Below are 18,832 nucleotides of genomic sequence, written 5' to 3' on the forward strand. Positions count from 1 at the left end.
GATGTCAAAATGTGCTTCCTTGCATTGTGTTTTGATTGAGCTTTGATGCTCTGGCCTTTGGTGAAAAAACACTGCTGTAAAAGAGGGGATGAGGTTTAGTTTAGCACATACAGTTACTGCAGACTGTGACGGCACCACTGGTAGTCCCACTGTGGAGCTAAAAATAGAAGTTGACAAGAAATTAATTAATGTCATTCAGTAAAGCAAAAACAGCCAAACAATCAGTGTTTCAAGACTTTTTCAAATGTGAGGAGTCCCTAGTAGGGCTCCAGGGTGCAACTATTTTGGTTGCACGTGCGCCCAAGCGCGACTTGTTTCAAGGAGGTCCCATGTCATTATAAACTGAAAATTTTGGGGTTTTGGACTGTTTGTTGGACAAAAACATACATTTGAAGTTGTCCTAATTTTAGCGTTCAATAGAAGAGTAATCTACAGAATGATCGATTAAGTTGGTAAATGCAGGGCCCGTCTTACTGCAAGGGGACTCAAGGGTCTCTGGCAAGTTGATGTGAGGTGTTTTATAAAGGAAACTGAGGTTGTATGTAGGGGTGGGCAATTTTAGCCGTCCACACTGTTTTTCAGACAAATCATAGAGGTCCTGGTATTTGACGTATACTTCTTTAAACTGTCTTTAATGCAATCTTGTGTTTAATATTACAAATGGAGAAATTCATAGACTTTCAATTAAAGATGTTGAGCATGATGGTGTTCAATAGTTTGTGATGGGTCATCTTTTTGATTCTATCGTGGAACTCAAGCCTAAGGATGCAATAATATGAAAAACAAAACAATTTTATGTCAAATGGTATCAAAACATGCTCAAACTACCTTGGCTTTGTTCATTCGTCTGGCACAAGTGGAAAAGTGGAATATTAATGAGTAAGACTAAATATCCTTTTATGTTCGACATTTTAATGGTTTGAATTCACATATTCAAGATTGATTATCCGATTTTGTCTACCGGGAATCATGGGTCAAGCAAAGTGCAGAAATGTTTGGTATGGATGTCAAAAAGGGTCAAAAGCCTTCCAACGTCTCTGCCTGCCAACATCATCGCCGCTTTCGCAAGGATTTTACCACCGGAGGTCTTTGATCCTTGCCTCTGAACAGATTGAGGATGATCAGAAGAAGCTGCTCCCCCGACCCCAAAGTGAAAACCCAAACAAGCTCTAGTCCCAATGAAAAATTGGAGACATTCAGCCTGTTCAGTGTCATGCGTTAATGACCATCAGTATCATTAGGAGTTAATGATACCAAATTATTTCGCTTCCAGTTAGTTTTAACGACTAATTAGAATAAAAGATGCGTCTGAACATTTCAGAGTTGATTAATTTTATGGGCCCATCTTTCATTATAATATTCCTCATATAGAGAGATGGCTTTTATCTGTTAATGCCCATTAACAGTGGGCATTCATCCATATTTATACCAGTAATTCCAAAGATCTGTGTCTGAAGAAGGTAGAAGGTGCATCACATGCTGTTGTGCCCACTGCCCTTCCTATTCAGCAGAGACCACGTAGCTCTATGCCCTTGCTGGAATAGCGTAGACTCAGCCCTAGTAAAACCAAAAGCTGGGATTGACATCACAGATTAATGAAGATTACATGCAGCGATTACTGGCCACGGGATGAATCGTGATGACCTCATGTCCCATCAGAAGGCAATAAATCAGGAGATGTCAGTGAAACTCCCCATGGAGGAACAGGGGAGGTGGACATTCAGGTCACCTCTCAATGACATGGGAACAGAAATAGCTCAAGGTTACAGAGAGTTTTTATAGGGGAGAACACATCTGTGAATTTTAGCTGCATGAAAGGCATAAAAAACCAGCTCCTCTCAAAGCTGAATCAGCATTGGAGCTCTCAACTTTCCCCAAGAGGCAGAAATGAGTCAATCAAACCTCCCATCCACAATGCAGACGCACCCCTCCATTGATGCCGAATTGTTGGCAGACTGAGATCTTGCATGGGATTACACACCAGGCCTGGATCTCACATTCTTAGTATTCTTCGAATGCAAACATGCACATCGCCCCACATGCAGAGGGTTGACCTCATCTTTTGAAAAAGAAGCGTGCAGATCCCATGCTTAGTGACCCCAACCTGCCCCGGCTTCCACTTCCCACTGCCACCTCTCTCTGTTCCCTGTCCCTTCTTTATTCCAATGACCACCTCTCATCTGGCGTGGGAAACTACACCTGTGGCTCTCCCCAGACGTCAGCAAAACAGCCTTTTGTGATGACCTGAATGAGTCTACCTGTATTTAGTGAGGTGATGAGTTTTGCTTAATTTTGTGGCATGCCATGCAAAGATGGCACAAACACAGACTCGCTGAATTCATGACACACAAACATCCAATTTTTTTTCCACCATGCCCCCCTTCTTGACTTGAAAACTAGGATTTCTCCAAGTAAATCCTCTAATCCATCAGGGGAAGGGCTGGGTAGGGTTTTGGAGATTTGACTGACAGAGGATTCTTCGCAGTCTCGGATAAAGTATTTCACACTGTCGGATGTAGTTGAAGAGTTAAGGAAAAACGTCAGGTAATGAAATTAGGATATTTTCTGCGTTGTAGCACAGTTGGATGTAAGATCAGGCAACTTTTTCTGACTTCGCCCGTGCAACTGTCCTGCCCAGGCTCAGTAGCACACATGCTGACACTAATTGTCCCCGTGCTGACTGTGTCTCTTCATGGACAATGGTTTTGATTGGGATGGGGGTGAGTTATGGTGTTGGGACAAGGGTCTTTGTTCAGTAGCCTTTCCCCCTTCCCTCCCCCACTCCTCCCCTTTATCCCCCTGCCCATCCATCTATCTTGTTCCAACCATTTGGGCAGCTGTCACTTAATCCAGCTAATCACAGACTGGGATGGTCTGTGGGAAACCAGGCTAGTCCATGGCTTTGCTCAACCCAAACATACACTGACTCAGGAAACGTTTACAACATGTAGGCATGTGAGCAAGCCTGGATTTTAGGTGAACCCAAACAGTGGAGGTCACAATATGGCCACCTCTTCTTTCTCTGATCTCTGATACCAAGGTTTGTCTGCAGCTCTTTGCATAGCCTCACGGTACAAGCGTGGTCGCAAGATCTCCTGCCACTAATGCATGCATTGCCACTCATGGTTCCTCTTGTATGCACTGGCATATGCACACACCCACCCACATGCTCAGACTGGGGCAGCTAGCCCACCCTTTTGTGGTGGGGGGAGGGGCAACGGGTGGAAAGGTCAGAAGCCGAGCTACATGTCGTGGGATGATCCACGTTCATGTCAAATAATCCATCTTTGAGGCTGCATCTGTTGTGCGTCTGAGGTTGGACGGGTTGGCAGAGCTTCCGGCAACAGCAGCACGAGCATCGCCCTCCACCAAAATCCCCAGACTCGCTCCTTCCTTACCCCTCTCCTCCCCTACCCCTGCTTAGTTTCGTCCTCTCACGTCTCACCGGTAGCTACAGTCTCACACTGCTGTACCCCCCGTGTTCAAAATCTGACCCGAGCCCTTTAGCTCACCCCTATCCTGTCATCTTCCATCCCCTTCTCTTGTCACCCGTGGTCTTCCACAATAACACTCCCCTCCCCTTCCTCCCACCACCACCCACAGCCAGACAAGCCTACTTAATCCCACAGCCCAGCAGCAACCAGCCTACCAGCTTGTTGGTCCCCCAGATCAACAACACAGACTCGACACACACACACACATTTTCCAATCCCCCTCCCTGTGATTTCTCTTTCCCGCTTCATTGAAGCAACCGCAAGTCCCTCGAATACTTGCCTTATTTTTTTTTTTTTTGGTACCACCCCCCTCTCCAGGCCAACGTCCTATCAGTGACATTACAGTAGAGGTCACAGCAGTCACTCTGTGGCTACTACAACTGTCACTGGTGGTGACGTAATGAGTGTTATTTAGGTCAGCTGGTTGTCTAGCAGTGTGCCCTACAGCACACCAGCTAGATTACTCCTGTGATTCTGGTTAGCTTGGTTAGTTTCCATCTGTGTGTATAAGTGTGTGTGTGTGTGTGTGTTTACTCAAACCATTGTCAGCTGTGCAGTGTTCACATTTTTGCTACATCATTCCACAGAATTTTACATTTTTTTTCATGCTTTTTAAGAACGATCCCTAAATAAATAGCCCTAAAGTATCGATTACATTTCACCAATTTAAGAACTTGTGTACTTGGAGTCTAGAGCTGCACGATTTTGATCGATTACTCGATTGAAAGAAATGTAATTGTGAGCTATTTAGATGATCGATGAATCATTTCAGTCACTTTTTCAAGCAAATTGCAAAAAATTGCATATATGATAGTAAATGAAGAGTCTCGTTTTTGGACTGTTGGTTGGACAAGAGAAGCAATTTGAAGAAGTCTTGACGATTATTTTTCGCAATATTTTTGAGATTTTATAGACTAAATTTATCAAATAATTGTGAAAATAATCGTTTGTTGCAGCTTGGTTACAGTGAAGTAGTATTGGGGATCCCAGGTAGAACCGATCAATTGTTAAAATGTTATAATGTAGAAGATGAATCAACCAACTTCAATCAAGAGTCCAAAACCATCTAAATAAGAAAAAAAGAAAAACCCGGAAAAAGTAGCAAAATTGCAAAAAATGTTGTTAATTAATCAACTAATCATTTCAGCACAGGGTAAACCTCTTTACTTAATGCACCACCACTGTTACACCGGTCAACTGTAAAGCATAACTTGGAGTAAAACAAGATAATCCCCTTAGCTGCTGATTTACCTCACTGTCTGACAACCAAGGACAAAGCCAGGCAGAGTTCGTCTCGCACAGCTAATATCTGCAAAGTGACCTTCTTAATGGACATCATACCTGCTGAGGCTTTATTTTTCCTGAAAACACAGTTAAGAACCTCAACCTCAACATTTTTTATTTCGTTTTAATATATTGATCGTGTTACAGGAAAGCTGAGACGGATTAAAATTAGAAGTGAAGGAGGAAAAAAAGGTTCAAGTGGCTTTCAGTGGTGGTTTTTCAGAAAAGACAAGTACTAGTCAGCGGTTAGCAATCCTGTCAGGTAACTACTGTGTGCATGGATCAGATTCACCCAGCTGCAAACAGTCAGTGGCTATGATGACTAAATGCATGTCAAAGGTTTATCTTGGGAAATTTGCTTATTTGCTTTTGATACCCTGACAAGTTTTTGTCACCATGATGTTGCCGCTTACAGAAGTGAAACCATTTTTCGGTCCTGGCCATGTAGACAGGTTGCTAATGCTAGCTACTAGCCAGCAGTCTGCTAACAGACTAGACGGAAGCGTCTAGCGCTGACAGTCCATGGTTGTGTGGAATAACCTGTATTGTTTTGAATATGTATAATGATCACAGCTTTACCAGGTCCTATATTTTTCATAGCCCTAATGTATCATGTTTTCCTGCATTTTGCATGAAAAAACATCCAGATTCGATCTTAATGGCGTTATTGCCAGGCCTCAAAACTAGCCCACAAACCCAAAAATATAACTGTTCGATCTCAGTTACTGACTTATCATTATTGCTGCAAATCAGCAGTCTTCTCAAAGAGGAATGAAGTACTCTGTGAAATCATCCGATGTTGTGATTCAGCAAAATGAAAACCTGAACATCGTTGCACTTGTTACCTTTACCTCGACTATCTTTATGCATCTGTGGCCTTTGCCTCAGTTGAACCGTGACGCATCTCGATGCTGTGGCTTCTTGTTGCCAGGATTTCTGTATCACAGCTGCAGAGCTTCACTGATGAGCCAGCAGGAGTACATACAGGTTCATATAATCACATTGCAAACTGAGCCAGAGGGAAGTTGGTGCTCTTCCCTTGTTTTCCCTCCCTTCTTTTGGCTTCTTCCCACCGTTCTACTCAACGTTTCTTGCTCTTTTATCTCCGAATCATTGGGTTTCATTGGCAGCGTAACGAGAGCGTACCTCCAGGCAGACCCAAGCTGCATATGAGACTCTGTCGTAGCAATGAAATCGATTTTTGCATCGTGTGTGTGTGTGTGTGTGAGAGAGAGAGAGCTGATGGTTGTATAAGAGATGCATGACTGGCTAAAATTATAATCCACATTATAATGAACTCATTGTCATTATCAGTAATGTTTACTTCTCTGTGAGTCTGAATTTGGGAAGAAAATAACAAAGGCCTGTTGAATGTTCCTTCTTTTAAAGCGGAGAGTAGACAAGGCATCATGATTTATTAATGTCATCAGCAACTATTATTTGAGATTTAGCAAATTGAGTGATAAAACACGTTTAACATTCAGAGGATGCCTTTGTGTTGTAAATGGTATATATTCTGTTTAATGTTTGGGTGAAATGCATAAATTAATGTTTCTGAGTTTCTTATTGTGCTCAAATGGAAATGTTGGAATACAGGTGAGCTCCGACTTGTTATAGTAGTCGTATCATACCTACCAGTGAGTCTGTAGGTCCTTTGAGACATTGTTTACTGGAATAGCATTGTTTTTTGATTTCTGTCTGGGGGATTGTGTTTCCTCATGTTGTTGGAAAGTTTTGTGCTGCTTAGTCATAACCATTGTCATTCTGCATGTTTGTATTTCTTTAAACCGATCACAATGGTCTTGGGTGGCACATAACCTCGGCATGCAGCGATGGTGCCCCTGCAAAATGGAGCCCTGGCATTAAAATACTCGCCAAAGAGAAAAGGTAGCAGCTGCTGGCTTGTTTTAAGTTCGTACTGTTAGCGACCAGGTTAGTGTCAGGATGACTTGCTAAAACAGGCTTTGACCCAAAGTCTAGTGCTGCCAGTCTAAGGAGCCGCTTGCTATTTTGTGTGAATTTCACCTGACTTGTTTCTCTTTTCCTTTCTTTCCAGCGGACGTACTCGTTGATCGTAGAGGCCTGGGACTGGGACAACGGCACACGCAACAGTAAGTCTAAACTTCACACACACCTCAATGCTTTGGCTTCTATAAACTGTTGCCGATGAAGATAAATGTTGGCAGTTAAAAAGGATTATCGGTAAAATTTCTACAAGTAAGTCGAAGCATAAAGACTACCCTACCATTATAAGGCTGAGGAGCAGCACCCAAGCTGTTTGGGGCACCAGCTAAGCAGAAGACGTTTTGGTGTCATTTATTATCTGCTCTGGCTTTTCCATCTTTTTGTACAGATGTAGTGAATAATAATGGTCGGTTAAAGTCAGCTCTACATCGAGAGGGTTCACGTTCGTATCTTGAAATGTGTTTCGTGAATCCTTGTCTCAATTCGTAAATGGAAATTTAATTGAATTTCTGTTTCAACACTTTACGCTGTAGCTCCTCAAGATGCTTCATACAGAATATAATCCTCGGTTCGTCTCCGATACGTCGGCTCTGGCGGTCACTTCTGACCAGCTGTATCCTGTTTTCCCTTGGTTATGTCCGCTGGGTGGACTCCTGTACAACCCCTTTTTCCCGTCTGAGCAGTAGCTCAGTCTGGGAGGAAGAGGACCCATTGAGGACCATAATGTCTGTATGTGTGGACGTAGCTTTGATCTGTGGACACGGTGGCATTTTTCACAAGCATCTAGTACATTTCTGTGCATGCGACCGTGTACATGAATGCAGCTATGTATCCATACTGTTCTCCCCCCGTCTAAACTTGCTCCTTTATTTATATGAGGTCATTACATCCTGTTTTGTCCATAACATCAAACCACTTCCACCCCTGAATGCAGACAATGGAGAAGAAATAGATTTTGACATCACAGCGCTTTGATTAGACTGTGTTTCTGCATGTGGGCCTCCAGTAATTGTGCGCGTTTACAGTAATTAGTCTTGATGTTTCTGATGGATGTGAGGCCTTAATGTTGTTTGAGAATCCGTCTAATTGATTTCCTGCCAGCTACTCGCGCTCAAGTCTCAGCCAAACTGCTTTAAAGCGGCAAAATAGATGTTTCCAGTGAAAGGATGCGAGACATAAGAGACACATTATCGGCACTTCCAGAGATGAGAGCGAGGAAAGCCCTCCGTTTTTCATTTTAAGCCCAAATGTAGAAGAAATTTGATGAAAAAGAGAAACAGATTTCATTCGTTCATTCATTCTGGAGTCTGTATGAAAGCCACACTGAGGCTGCTGTGTGGTCACAGACATCAGCTGACTTCAACCTTAATGTCATGGGTTCAAGAAACACAAACGTGTGGAACAAGTGCTCCTTTCACCCTCTGTGGAGGATCACAAGGGAGTCTGATCAGAGTGGCAAACCTCTGAGGTCATAACGAGAGATCGTAGCCTTTTTCCTGCCAGGTCAAGCTCATGATGTTGATTGTTAACGCAATATGTAATGTCATTGTACATACGTCACTCCACTAACATTTCGTCTGTGGAAATCAGAGCTTAATTTTCACGGGTCGTGGTCAAAGATGTGCATGAGAGCACTGGATTACCACTTTAAAACCAAAATTAGTGTGTGTGTGTGTGCAGATTCTTAAAATGGGGTTAAACCTACTGAAAACAGGCAGGTTTTTTAGCCCGTCGTATGTTTGTCATCATGAATGTAACGAAAGGAAACAGTGGTTACCTTATTAAATATCTTTTACTTGACTGAACGATGTTCTAGTGCTGCTTGTCTTGAACAGACATGATTAATTGGTGTCCATCGAGGTGTTGTGTTGACTGGCTTCAGCTCAGATCAGCTGTGATTGAAAACAACATTTTTGTGCGTCTACTGTTGTTGAGTAGGCTACGCAGTTACATCGTTTAGTTATTTGTCTGCTTTAAGTGTGTTTCTTGGTTATTTAGGGCGTTGTAGAGGGTGGTTTAGTAGTATACGTTCAATATGAACCGCTCTTTAGTGATCGAGCTGTCACTGGATCGAGTGAGAAGCTTAAACGCCTTCAGGTGAGGCTGCAGGTTTGTGTTGTGGCATGTTATGCTCGTCTGCAGTAACATTATCTGTGAACATGGCATTTTATTTCACACTGTAGCGATGCAGACAACAAACTCACTGATGTGGTTTTTAGTTAGCTATCCAGTAGCACCGAGGACTGGACGTCCACCAGTTTCCTCCAGACAAAACAGGAACCTGAGTGCTCAGTTCATTCCACCTCCATGTTTTAAATATCACTTCTTCTTCTTGAGATCTGTTTCATATTGTTCAAGTGAAAAACTCTACGCCAGTAGAAGTGACGTACATCGGGGAAGGTTGTTTGCTTGTGAACAGAAACTGAGAAACACTTATTTGATTTGAATCCCTTTGAAATCCAGAGTTTAACGGGAGAAATTACCAATCAGGAGCACAGCGGGAGAAGGGTTAAAAGCAGGGAGACACTGGCAAAAACCACAAGTGTTGCAAGACCTGCGCACGTTATGTCTCACGTATGTTTTCACCATTGCCTACATGAACAATTTTGTTATTTGACGGCAGCAGTCAGTTTCAAGAACGTGTTTCTTTCCTTGCTTCTGTCCCCGTCGTCTGGTTAACTAGTCAGAGTACTTGACCTTGAGGAGATAAAGTGATTGTGGATTGGCAGAACAATAAAACCTTGAGCTGATCTTCATGCGAGATAAAATGTTGAAATGCATGACGGTGAGTTTCTGCTGGACACTGGAAGTTGTTCTCCGGCCTGAGTCAGCAGCAGCCTCATCATATCTGGTCCTACGTAAGAGCCCATCGTCGTGTTGGTCTGTCACTGAGATTCCTCTCCTCCAGCGTCACGTCCTCCGGTGTGCGTGTCTTCCCTTCCCCCTGTGTCCTCAGGAAAGGCAGCCGGCTGTTTTCCTTGTGTTTATCGAGCAGGAAGTTGAGTGGACTGGGCGGCCGGGCTCAGTGTTTAGACACCGAGGTAGCAGAGCCCGGCTTGGGCCCGGAGCCCATTGTTCTCTATCTGGCAACTACCGGGGGTTATTTCTGTTATTGTTGCTTAATTCTGTCTGACATTGTGTCAGTCCCCAGCAGAGGAAGGTGCGTGTATGTGTGTGTATGTGTATGTGTGTGTGTGTGTGTGTGTGTCTGCTTGCTCACTTCAAAATGTCCATGGTGCATTGCAGCCCAGAGCCCCGGAGCAAAGGAAATCACAGACCCCCTATTTCCATAGAGATTGTTTGCCAGCTTCGATCCCACTGCGATAAAGATTGCTTTCTTTCTGGAAGCCGGCGCTGCGGCGAGCCAGACGGAGGCGCACAACTTATTTAATGCGAGTGTTTGTGTGCGAGAGGCTAAATGGTCGCAACCTCCCGACATGACGGTGCATGAACAGAGAGCTCAGGGCTCAGTGGTGATGTGTGCCCTCGCCAGAAAATGGATCAATTTGCAGACAATGAATTTCAATTGCATGCTTAAAATTCAGTGGGTACTTTCCACACACACACGCAAGCACACTCGCAAACACACTCACACACACGCTCACACGATGTGATATCAAAGCGTCTGTCTGCTGAATAAGAACGCGCTGCTCTATCTAAAGGAGGAGTGACTTTACGTTGGAATAAAGGAGATTCCACATCGGATTTAAGATGACACATTTTTATCCTCCTCACTAAATGCAGTGGTTTAGTTTGACTGTTTTTCGGGGGGGAAGACTGAGAAAACCACAGTTGTTTAGGAAAGAACTCTAATTTACCCGCTGTTCCATGTCTGTTCTGTCAATTTTTGGATTTGGATGAGTCCTTCACGAGTCATTCTCAACCCTCTCTCCTCCCAACCCAAGCTTTCAATATTCGCTGTTGATTACTACCAAAGCTCTGAAGCCCAAAAGGCTAACAAATGGTATTCAGGACAGCCCTATAAACTATGTACGTAACTGAATATTCACACTCGACCAACCGATTTGTCTTCGTCTGCTTTGTGTTTCAGATGAGAAGGAGCTGCTGATTGAACGCGACGCTCGCAACGGTATGATCAACCCCGGTGACCCCTGGCAGACCGTCCTGCACGACGGCCCGGTGGCTCGCATCATCTACCGCATCCGAGTGCGCTGTGACGAGAACTACTACAGCAGCAAGTGCAACAAGCTGTGTGTTCCTCGTGACGACTACTTCGGCCACTACCGCTGCGAGCCTTCGGGGGCTCAGGTGTGCCTGGACGGCTGGATGGGCAAAGACTGCACGACAGGTGAGCTGCATGACTTGGTATCCACAATAGCTGTTAAACTTTGTGAAGACAGTTTGATGTTACGTTGTTCATATTAAATCCACCAAGCCGACCAACTGCAGGCATCACAGAAGGACTTTGACCTGACTGTGACCTACTTTTTAGAGCTGCGACGATGAATCGATTAGTAGTGTGCAGAGTGCTCAGATTACTCGCTAAAGGCATGAAGTTTTGTCATTAAATCCTTAAATACACTGCACTAACTTGATTGTCAGACATTCGGAGAACAGGATCTGCAGACCGTGACATCTCTGCAGCACCACAGTGCTTCATTATAATGCGTTTGTCACACATTATGTCACTGAAAGCAGCCTGTACTTACTGCAGTTTTGCGACAATTTCGATTAATTGCGCTGCCCTAATTGTGTCTCTTCTAAAAGTGCACAACAGCATGAGTAACGGTGACGCATCTTTCTTTAAAATTCATTGTCCGAGTGCCATTTTTAAAGCGCCTGGTAGAAATGCACTGCTCTGCCTGCCGACGTTAACATGCAGCAGCGTCGGGGTCGTGCTTGTGGGTGGTGTCGGAGAGAGTGGGGGGCCTCAATAAATCACCCAACTGACCTTAGAAGACGAAGGTTGAAGAGAGGAGGGGGAGAGGAGAGGGTCTGGTTTGTTTTTAAGGGGGGGGCGGGGGTGTTGTACATGTAAGCTATAAAGTTGTCCCTTTCTCGCCCCCCCTCGCCTGGTCAGGGTGCCATGAATTCTCACGTCTTGTCGGACTTGTTAGGAAGATGGCAAACAAGCGAGCTTCTCCTCCTCCCTCCTTTCCGTGTCGTCGCCTCCCTTCGTCTTCTCTCTGGTCCTCCGTCTCGAAGAATAATCTCTTTTTATGGGGAGAAATGTAATGAGACATGTCTCCCAGCGGAGTTCAAATCACACCTTTGAAATTGTTTGTCTCTTTTTTTTTTCTCAGCAATCTGCAAGCAAGGCTGCAACCTGTTACATGGCAGCTGCTCTGTCCCAGGAGAATGCAAGTAAGATGAGCATGAATATCTTTCATGTACAGAAATGTGCCTGTTCAGATCTTTACTTCTTTTGATGTCCTGCTATTATCCTGGAAGAGATTACATTTCTTACATTTCGTTGACGTAATATTAAAGGAATGGTGCACCCAAAAATGAAAATTCAGTCATTATCTGGTTAAGTTCAGAGGGTGCGTCACTTTAACGTAGCGCAGCCTTTAAAACAAGGTAAACACACTTATATCTGATGATTTACAGTAACAACATCCGGTATACCGATATATTGCCCAGTCCTTCTTCATACTGTACATGCAGTTAGATTTTTTTGGTCTGTAGTAGAAAGGTGGTCTCTGCAACAACTGAGAAGGCGACTGCAGTGATGTTAGACCCCAAAATCAGACCAGCAGTTGAGCTGAATGTGTGAAAGACGAAGGAACGATGGATTTCAGAGGCGCCTTCACTTGTCGTAGCCTGTTGTTTTTTTTTTTGTGTCAGCCTTTTTCTTCCCTTGTGGGCATCTCCACCTCGGTTCAGAAGCGAAGGGCAACGCCGCGCCTGCCTCTTTGTATTTTTAGCCACCTGAAATCCTCCGCAGAATACCAAGCGTCTCATCGGCTCTCTGCGGCTCGGACCGAAGAAAAGGGAGTCGTTGGTGTATGAATTTGACCACTGTAAACGTGCCGGGAATTGTCATATCCCCTCCCCATCCGCATTGCAGTCCTCCTTGAAGGGCAGGGGGCAGGAGAGGAAATGAATATCCCACTGTGTTATGTACATTTCCCAATGTGGAAACGGCAGTTAGATAAAGTGACGTAGGATGGCCCCATAGGTCCACATTTCCAGGATGTGCTACATCCCGTCGTCATTTGTAAAACCCCGTCCCTCCCACCTGCCAGATGGAAAGAGACACTTGGCTCGGAGCCGAGGAATAACAGGGGATGACCAGTTTTAGGAAACTGCTTCACATTTTTTTGTGTCTGCCCGGATCAGTGGTCTGCAGACAGACAACCGGGGGGAGCACCTTATTCTTCTGAAATGTCAAGTCGCAGTCAACAGGAAAGGTGACATGAATAGAGGAGCAGCGGTGAAGAATCTTCCTGCAGTGGCATGAATTTAATGAAGCCTCGGGTCACAGAAAGCTGGCATTACAATCCCTCGCCAGCTCCTTTCATTCCCAGTTTTATGGGCTTTGCCCCGCTTGCCACAGGCTTTTAAGAAACACAAAAGCTGGTACGTGTCTGTTGTTACGCTGCTGCATTGAGCCTTTTTATCAGCGCACATTAGGCTTGTTCTGACACATTTGTCAAAGGCTTGCCGTTCCTTAAGAATCACTTGGGTAAGCGATGTAACACATTTTCCACCTCTCTGAGCGTTTCTCTCTGACATTCCAACATCACGCCTACACCCGCGAGGGCTTTAAGAGTGATCGTGATATCGGTATGGCCAAGATTTAAACCACGGGACGCCTCTTTTGATGCCTTCGAGCTTAAAAAGCAGTCAGCGAGTCACCCTGCCAAAGTTCTGTTAGTGTTGTTGCTGCATTGCTGTCAGACCCTCTGAAGCTAATCATATACAGTGGAAGAAGCATGCCAAGTATTCCCCGACGCCCCTTCAGCCCCCCCCTTACAGCCTGAGAATGGCAGAGATGTCTGAAGGTCTCTCAGAGAGACAGCGGTGCCGTCTGCAGGAGCCTCAAAATAGCCGTCAATTGACAAGACAGCTGGCTCGACGACACCGCCGCCTCGGAATAGCCGAGCGCTGTCATGAAGCCGCAGGCTGATGCATCTACACGCACACAGACACACACAAGCGACTGTAGCCACCCTCGTAGCCCTCAGCCCCAGACTCCGACCCGAGGACGGGAGCCGCTGGAAGTATTCTTAACCCTCCTGCCCTGGAATGTCACCCTCAACTAAGATTAGTTGGCTGGAGGCCGTGGGATAGGTTGACGCAAGAGCAGATACAGTATTAGGTGCGTTTCCACTGTTGGGCAGGTTGCATCCGAAGGCTCGCTGCAGCCACTAACAGACTCTCTTCATCCCTTCTGCATCTTTCAGCAGCTCAGAACGCTGAACCAGGGCCTAATAGATTTCATCAGAAGTTCTTCCTCCCACAGACTTCCTCATAAATGTTGTTTTCTTATTATTTTTAATCGTGCATAAGACAAATTGGATTTGAGGAACTTGGCTTTCTGTGGCAGCTTCTCACCGGACCCAAAAAGACAGGATAGTCATCTCTCAGAAAACTGGATTGTAAGAGAGAGTCAGAAATTATGTTTTTTTTTAATCTGGTTTCTTTGACTTAATTTCATTTGGCTACATCCACAACAGGAGGAGGAAACTGTGCACAACAAAATCAGTATATAAAGTTTTTCCACTGTTAGATCGTACAAAAGATTGATCTTGGTATGATAAGAAAATGATTTGTCGTGTTTTTGAAGGCCTATGAAACGACCCCAGAGTAAAGTTGTTGGATGAATGTTAGGTTTTTTCATAATTAAAGGTGATGACATGACTAGGCATTTTTCCCGTTATTGGTATTTTCTGCCACAGAAATAAATAAATGACAAAAATGATGTTTACGTCACGAGTAGCAGCCTATCGACACTGAGTAATCTGAATCTGCAAAGTAACTTGTGACTTCAGTTATTGATTAAATTAAGCTGGGTAAAAAGAAGAACCCATAATGTAGTGGAGTGTAAGTACAAAGTAGCATTCAAGCCCTGGTTATTCTACATTTTTGGCACCAAGACTTTGATTGTTACTGCGACTGCATATCGTTCCAAATATCTATTATCGGCATCCTTGATTACTAATAATACAGAGGTCTAGGGAACGATTGTGTAAGAGAAATAACAAGGAAACAAACAAAAGAGGCAATGAAATATGGATTCTTGGAGATGTTGATTTATGGTTGTGTTTTGGCGTCTGTGTTTCGCAGGTGTAGCTACGGCTGGCACGGCCAATTCTGTGATGAATGCATGCTTTATCCTGGCTGCGTCCACGGGACCTGCAACGAACCCTGGCAGTGCAACTGCGAGAGGAACTGGGGTGGTCTACTGTGCGATAAAGGTATGGAAAAGTTTATTTATTGTGTTTATTTCATCACCTCCCACTCAAGAGGCTGGCAGGAGTCCCCGCTCTCATTCTGCACGTCGCCACAAGCTATACTTTTCCTGTGTTTGATGAGTAACAGGTTAGCAAGAACTGCAGCAGTAACGACTTCTGAGGAAGCGTGTAAAACACTGCATCACCTGATCTCTGGTATGTAGGTGCAGTGCAGGCATATTCAGTTTAAAAGTTTTATAATTTTATCAAGTCCAGGCACCCAAAGGCCATCTCAGAGAGGATTAGAGCGCGATCATCTCATAAAAATGTGGTCATGTATTAGAAGAGCTGACATACCTTTATACAAGGTCCAAATTCTCTCTTCTCTGACTGAGGAGCAGCAGCTGGATAGTTTTACTGCCTGTGAGATCTGAGCAGTAGCAGGGACACTCGATCCCCCCACATCCCTTCGTCACTGAGGGCTCTTCGGGGGATGAGAATGGGTCCTAAGATCCCCGGTGGAGACAGATCCCTGCTCTTTTATTTACCAGCCTGTAGGCTGACCTGGCCTTTAGCCTGAGGATGCTGAGCAGGGATCAAATAAGGTTTACTTCATTCTGTACATGGAAATGCACAAGACAAAAGTCTCTGACTGAATGATGGCTGCAACTAAAGCACTTGGCTGTGTTCTGTAAATACTGTAAAAGCTCTATCATAATGCAGAGCAGCAGAGGGGCTGAGAAAACACTCTGTGCTTCCTGTCAAAGCTGACAGCTGGTGCTCCACACTGAGTGAAGATTCCTGCAAGCTTCCTGGGAAAGTCCGGCACCGACAGGATAAAATGGTGAAACAAGCGAAGAGCTGTCTCACAGGGGCGATCCGGTTCACAAAGTCTGAAGGCACGGATGTGACTGACATCGAAGGTTCTCTCAGAAGGTCTTCGATATGAATTTACAGGAGTTTCTTTCTTACTTAGACCAAAAAACACTGATGTCCCCTTTAAAAAGATGGTGTTGGTTTGTTTTTGTCTTGAATTACAAGATGATTTAACAGACTTAACAGATTTTGATATTTTTGATATTATATTTTGCATGCACAGGTTTTCAGTTAAGAAATGTCATCACCTCCATGAAGGGTGATCTTTATGTAGATGGTCTGTGAAGACCAGCACCCAGAAACACTCTGCTATAGAGGCATCCTTCTGTCTGTACATCCATGGCAGCATCCAAAACCCACCAAACGACTTTATTGTGGTTGCTGGGCCTGATACTGAGGTATAGGTGAGATACAGAGCAAGACGTGATTAAAAACCACTTTTGAAATGAACAAACATTGATTTTGACTTCATGGCAGCTTTAAAGTCAAGTCGAGTGAGTCACTGTTCCGAACTCGTAACGTTCGGGTAATGGTAGTGGATTGAAATGCAAATGAATTGAAAAAAACCTGCGTAGCATCTTTAACTTTGTTTCAGCACTTTATGTGTCAGGATTGCATCACACAGTAAATAAGAAACACAGTATGTTCATGGTAGATGGTCAGAGAAAGCTGCATATTTAGCATCATGATGCAGAGATGCAGGGGTTATACTGTAGAGATCAGAGTCCTTATTGCAGAGAACTCAGGCAGGATGGATGAATTCATGTTGTGCCTGTCTGAGATCTAATTTGGAAATTTTGGTCCAGCACTGAATTAATTTCTCGCTGTGTCTGCCTCCAGATCTGAATTACTGCGGTCGCCACCACCCTTGTTTGAACGGAGGAACCTGCATGAACACCGAGCCTGACGAGTACCACTGCGCCTGTCCGCCGGGATACTCGGGCAAGACCTGTCGCATAGGTGAGAGAGAAGCCACAGTCGAGACGGGCCTCATGCCATGTACACAATGTTCCCTCTTTTTTTTTTTTTTGCTCTTGTTCTGTCACATTCATTATTACTGTGAAGCTGCAAAAAATGTGCTTTATCAACAAAAAAAGTTAAAATTGTTGATTCTTGGTTCTGCTTTCCTTTTACTGATATGATTGTAAACAGAATCTATTTTAGTTTTGGACTTTTAGTTGGATAAAGATAAAGACATCATCTTGAGCTTTGAGAAATCGTTTCTTGACACTTTGTACATCAAACAGTTAATCGATTAATTCAGAGTATAATCGTCTGAATAATCAGTAGTAAGTGGGGAAAAAACTCTTCACTAGCACTTGGAGGATCTGTACAATATTAGCAAGCAATGAATGAAATTATCAAAACATATTAGAGCTGCAACTACTTATCATTTTTTATTTATCGATTAATCTGCAGATTATTTAAAAACAGCCCAAAAATTCTTGCTTCTTTTTTCCAACATCCTTGTAATAAATGACAAAGATCCTTAAATCTAACAAGCTGGAACCTGCAAATGTTGATTCGTTTCACAGCGATCGGCGAAGTGATTACTCAACTTAACATTGCAGCTTCAAAACATACCAGCTTCACTTTATATGTGGCATTGACAAACGATGCCATACATCATTCACTGGAAATGACTGAAGAGCATTCCCCATCTCTGTTTACCATCAGCCGAGCACGCCTGTGTTTCCAACCCGTGCGCCAACGGCGGTACATGCCACGAGGTTCCCGATGGTTTCGAGTGCCAGTGTCCTCCGGGCTGGGAGGGTCCGACCTGTGCCAACAGTGAGTCGCTGCACTACGGATCTATCTTCATTTGGAGATGAATTTCTGCTTCTCAAAGTCTAAATAAAGTCCAACGCTTCCTTCATATGTGGTTGGAAAGAAGAGGAGACTGAGTCAAAGTGTGTGTGTGTGTGTTTTCTCAGATTTGGACGAGTGTGCCTCCGGTCCGTGTGCTCAGGGTGGAACATGCATCGACCTGGAGGACGGCTTCGAGTGTGTGTGTCCTCCACAGTGGGAGGGAAAGACCTGCCAGATAGGTAGGTTTTCAATAACTACACCTACACACGCACATTTTTACTTTGTTCGTGCACCTCTCACCAGAGGTTGTTTAAAAAAAAATAGGATTTCCTGTGTTCAGGATTTTTTGGCAAACAGAAGGTATGTTTTCTTTCCTGTTACAACAAATAAGACCTCTGAGACACACACAGCACTGCTCGCCGCTCAGGATAACTGTGTTTTCCAACCAGCAACCTGAGCACCGTGGCCTGAGTACAAGCTGTCAATATCCTGGACGAGCTGGCAGCTGCAGGGATCTTTTCTTTTTTTTTTTCTCTCAATGACTTTATGAGCCACCGTACGAGCGTGTCTATATCCGGCTGTTTGTTTGTCGCCGGCGGTGGCATTCGTTTCTATATCGCTGCCATCCCGAGAAGCGGACGTGACCGGCATGAAGCCAGGAAATGGATTACGACCGGTAAACAAAGTTGGGTTGTGTGTGTGTGTGTGTGTGTGTGTGTGTGTGTGTGTGTGTGTGTGAATGTGTGTGTGAGAGGGTGAAGGTAGGAAAGAGATCCCAAGAGTTCAGTGTCATCTTACCAGCTCAGATCTCGGCTTACAGGCAGCCATTGGCCTCCTGTCTTACCTGGCAATTGTGTGAGTGTGTGTGTGCGTGTGTGTGTAGTTTAGGGTTACAGAGAGAAGACAGGTGTGTGTGTATGCGTGTGTGTGTGTGTGAGTGAGCACAGCAGGACTCCCTGCAGACTGCCCCCCCACCCCTTTCCTTTGAATATTTGAGCAGCGCTGCGTTTTCTTTTCTTTGTTGCAACACTTTTGATGTGTTTG

General features: G+C 44.4%; 1 protein-coding gene across 3 annotated transcripts in view; it reads left to right on the forward strand.

The window, feature by feature from the left end:
• Positions 1-18,832, forward strand: part of jag2b (jagged canonical Notch ligand 2b) — a 50,016-nt gene that overhangs the window by 15,727 nt on the left and 15,457 nt on the right. For all 3 annotated transcript variants that reach the window (XM_084378030.1, XM_084378031.1, XM_084378032.1), the window contains 7 exons: positions 6,835-6,889; positions 10,795-11,052; positions 12,008-12,068; positions 14,997-15,127; positions 16,820-16,939; positions 17,657-17,770; positions 17,914-18,027. In XM_084378030.1, coding sequence (XP_084234156.1) covers positions 6,835-6,889; positions 10,795-11,052; positions 12,008-12,068; positions 14,997-15,127; positions 16,820-16,939; positions 17,657-17,770; positions 17,914-18,027 — 853 coding nt within the window. The remainder of the gene's footprint in view (positions 1-6,834; positions 6,890-10,794; positions 11,053-12,007; positions 12,069-14,996; positions 15,128-16,819; positions 16,940-17,656; positions 17,771-17,913; positions 18,028-18,832) is intronic.

The sequence above is a fragment of the Pagrus pagrus genome, assembly GCF_965226575.1.
Source record: "Pagrus pagrus genome assembly, chromosome: 16".
NCBI lineage: Eukaryota > Metazoa > Chordata > Actinopteri > Spariformes > Sparidae > Pagrus > Pagrus pagrus.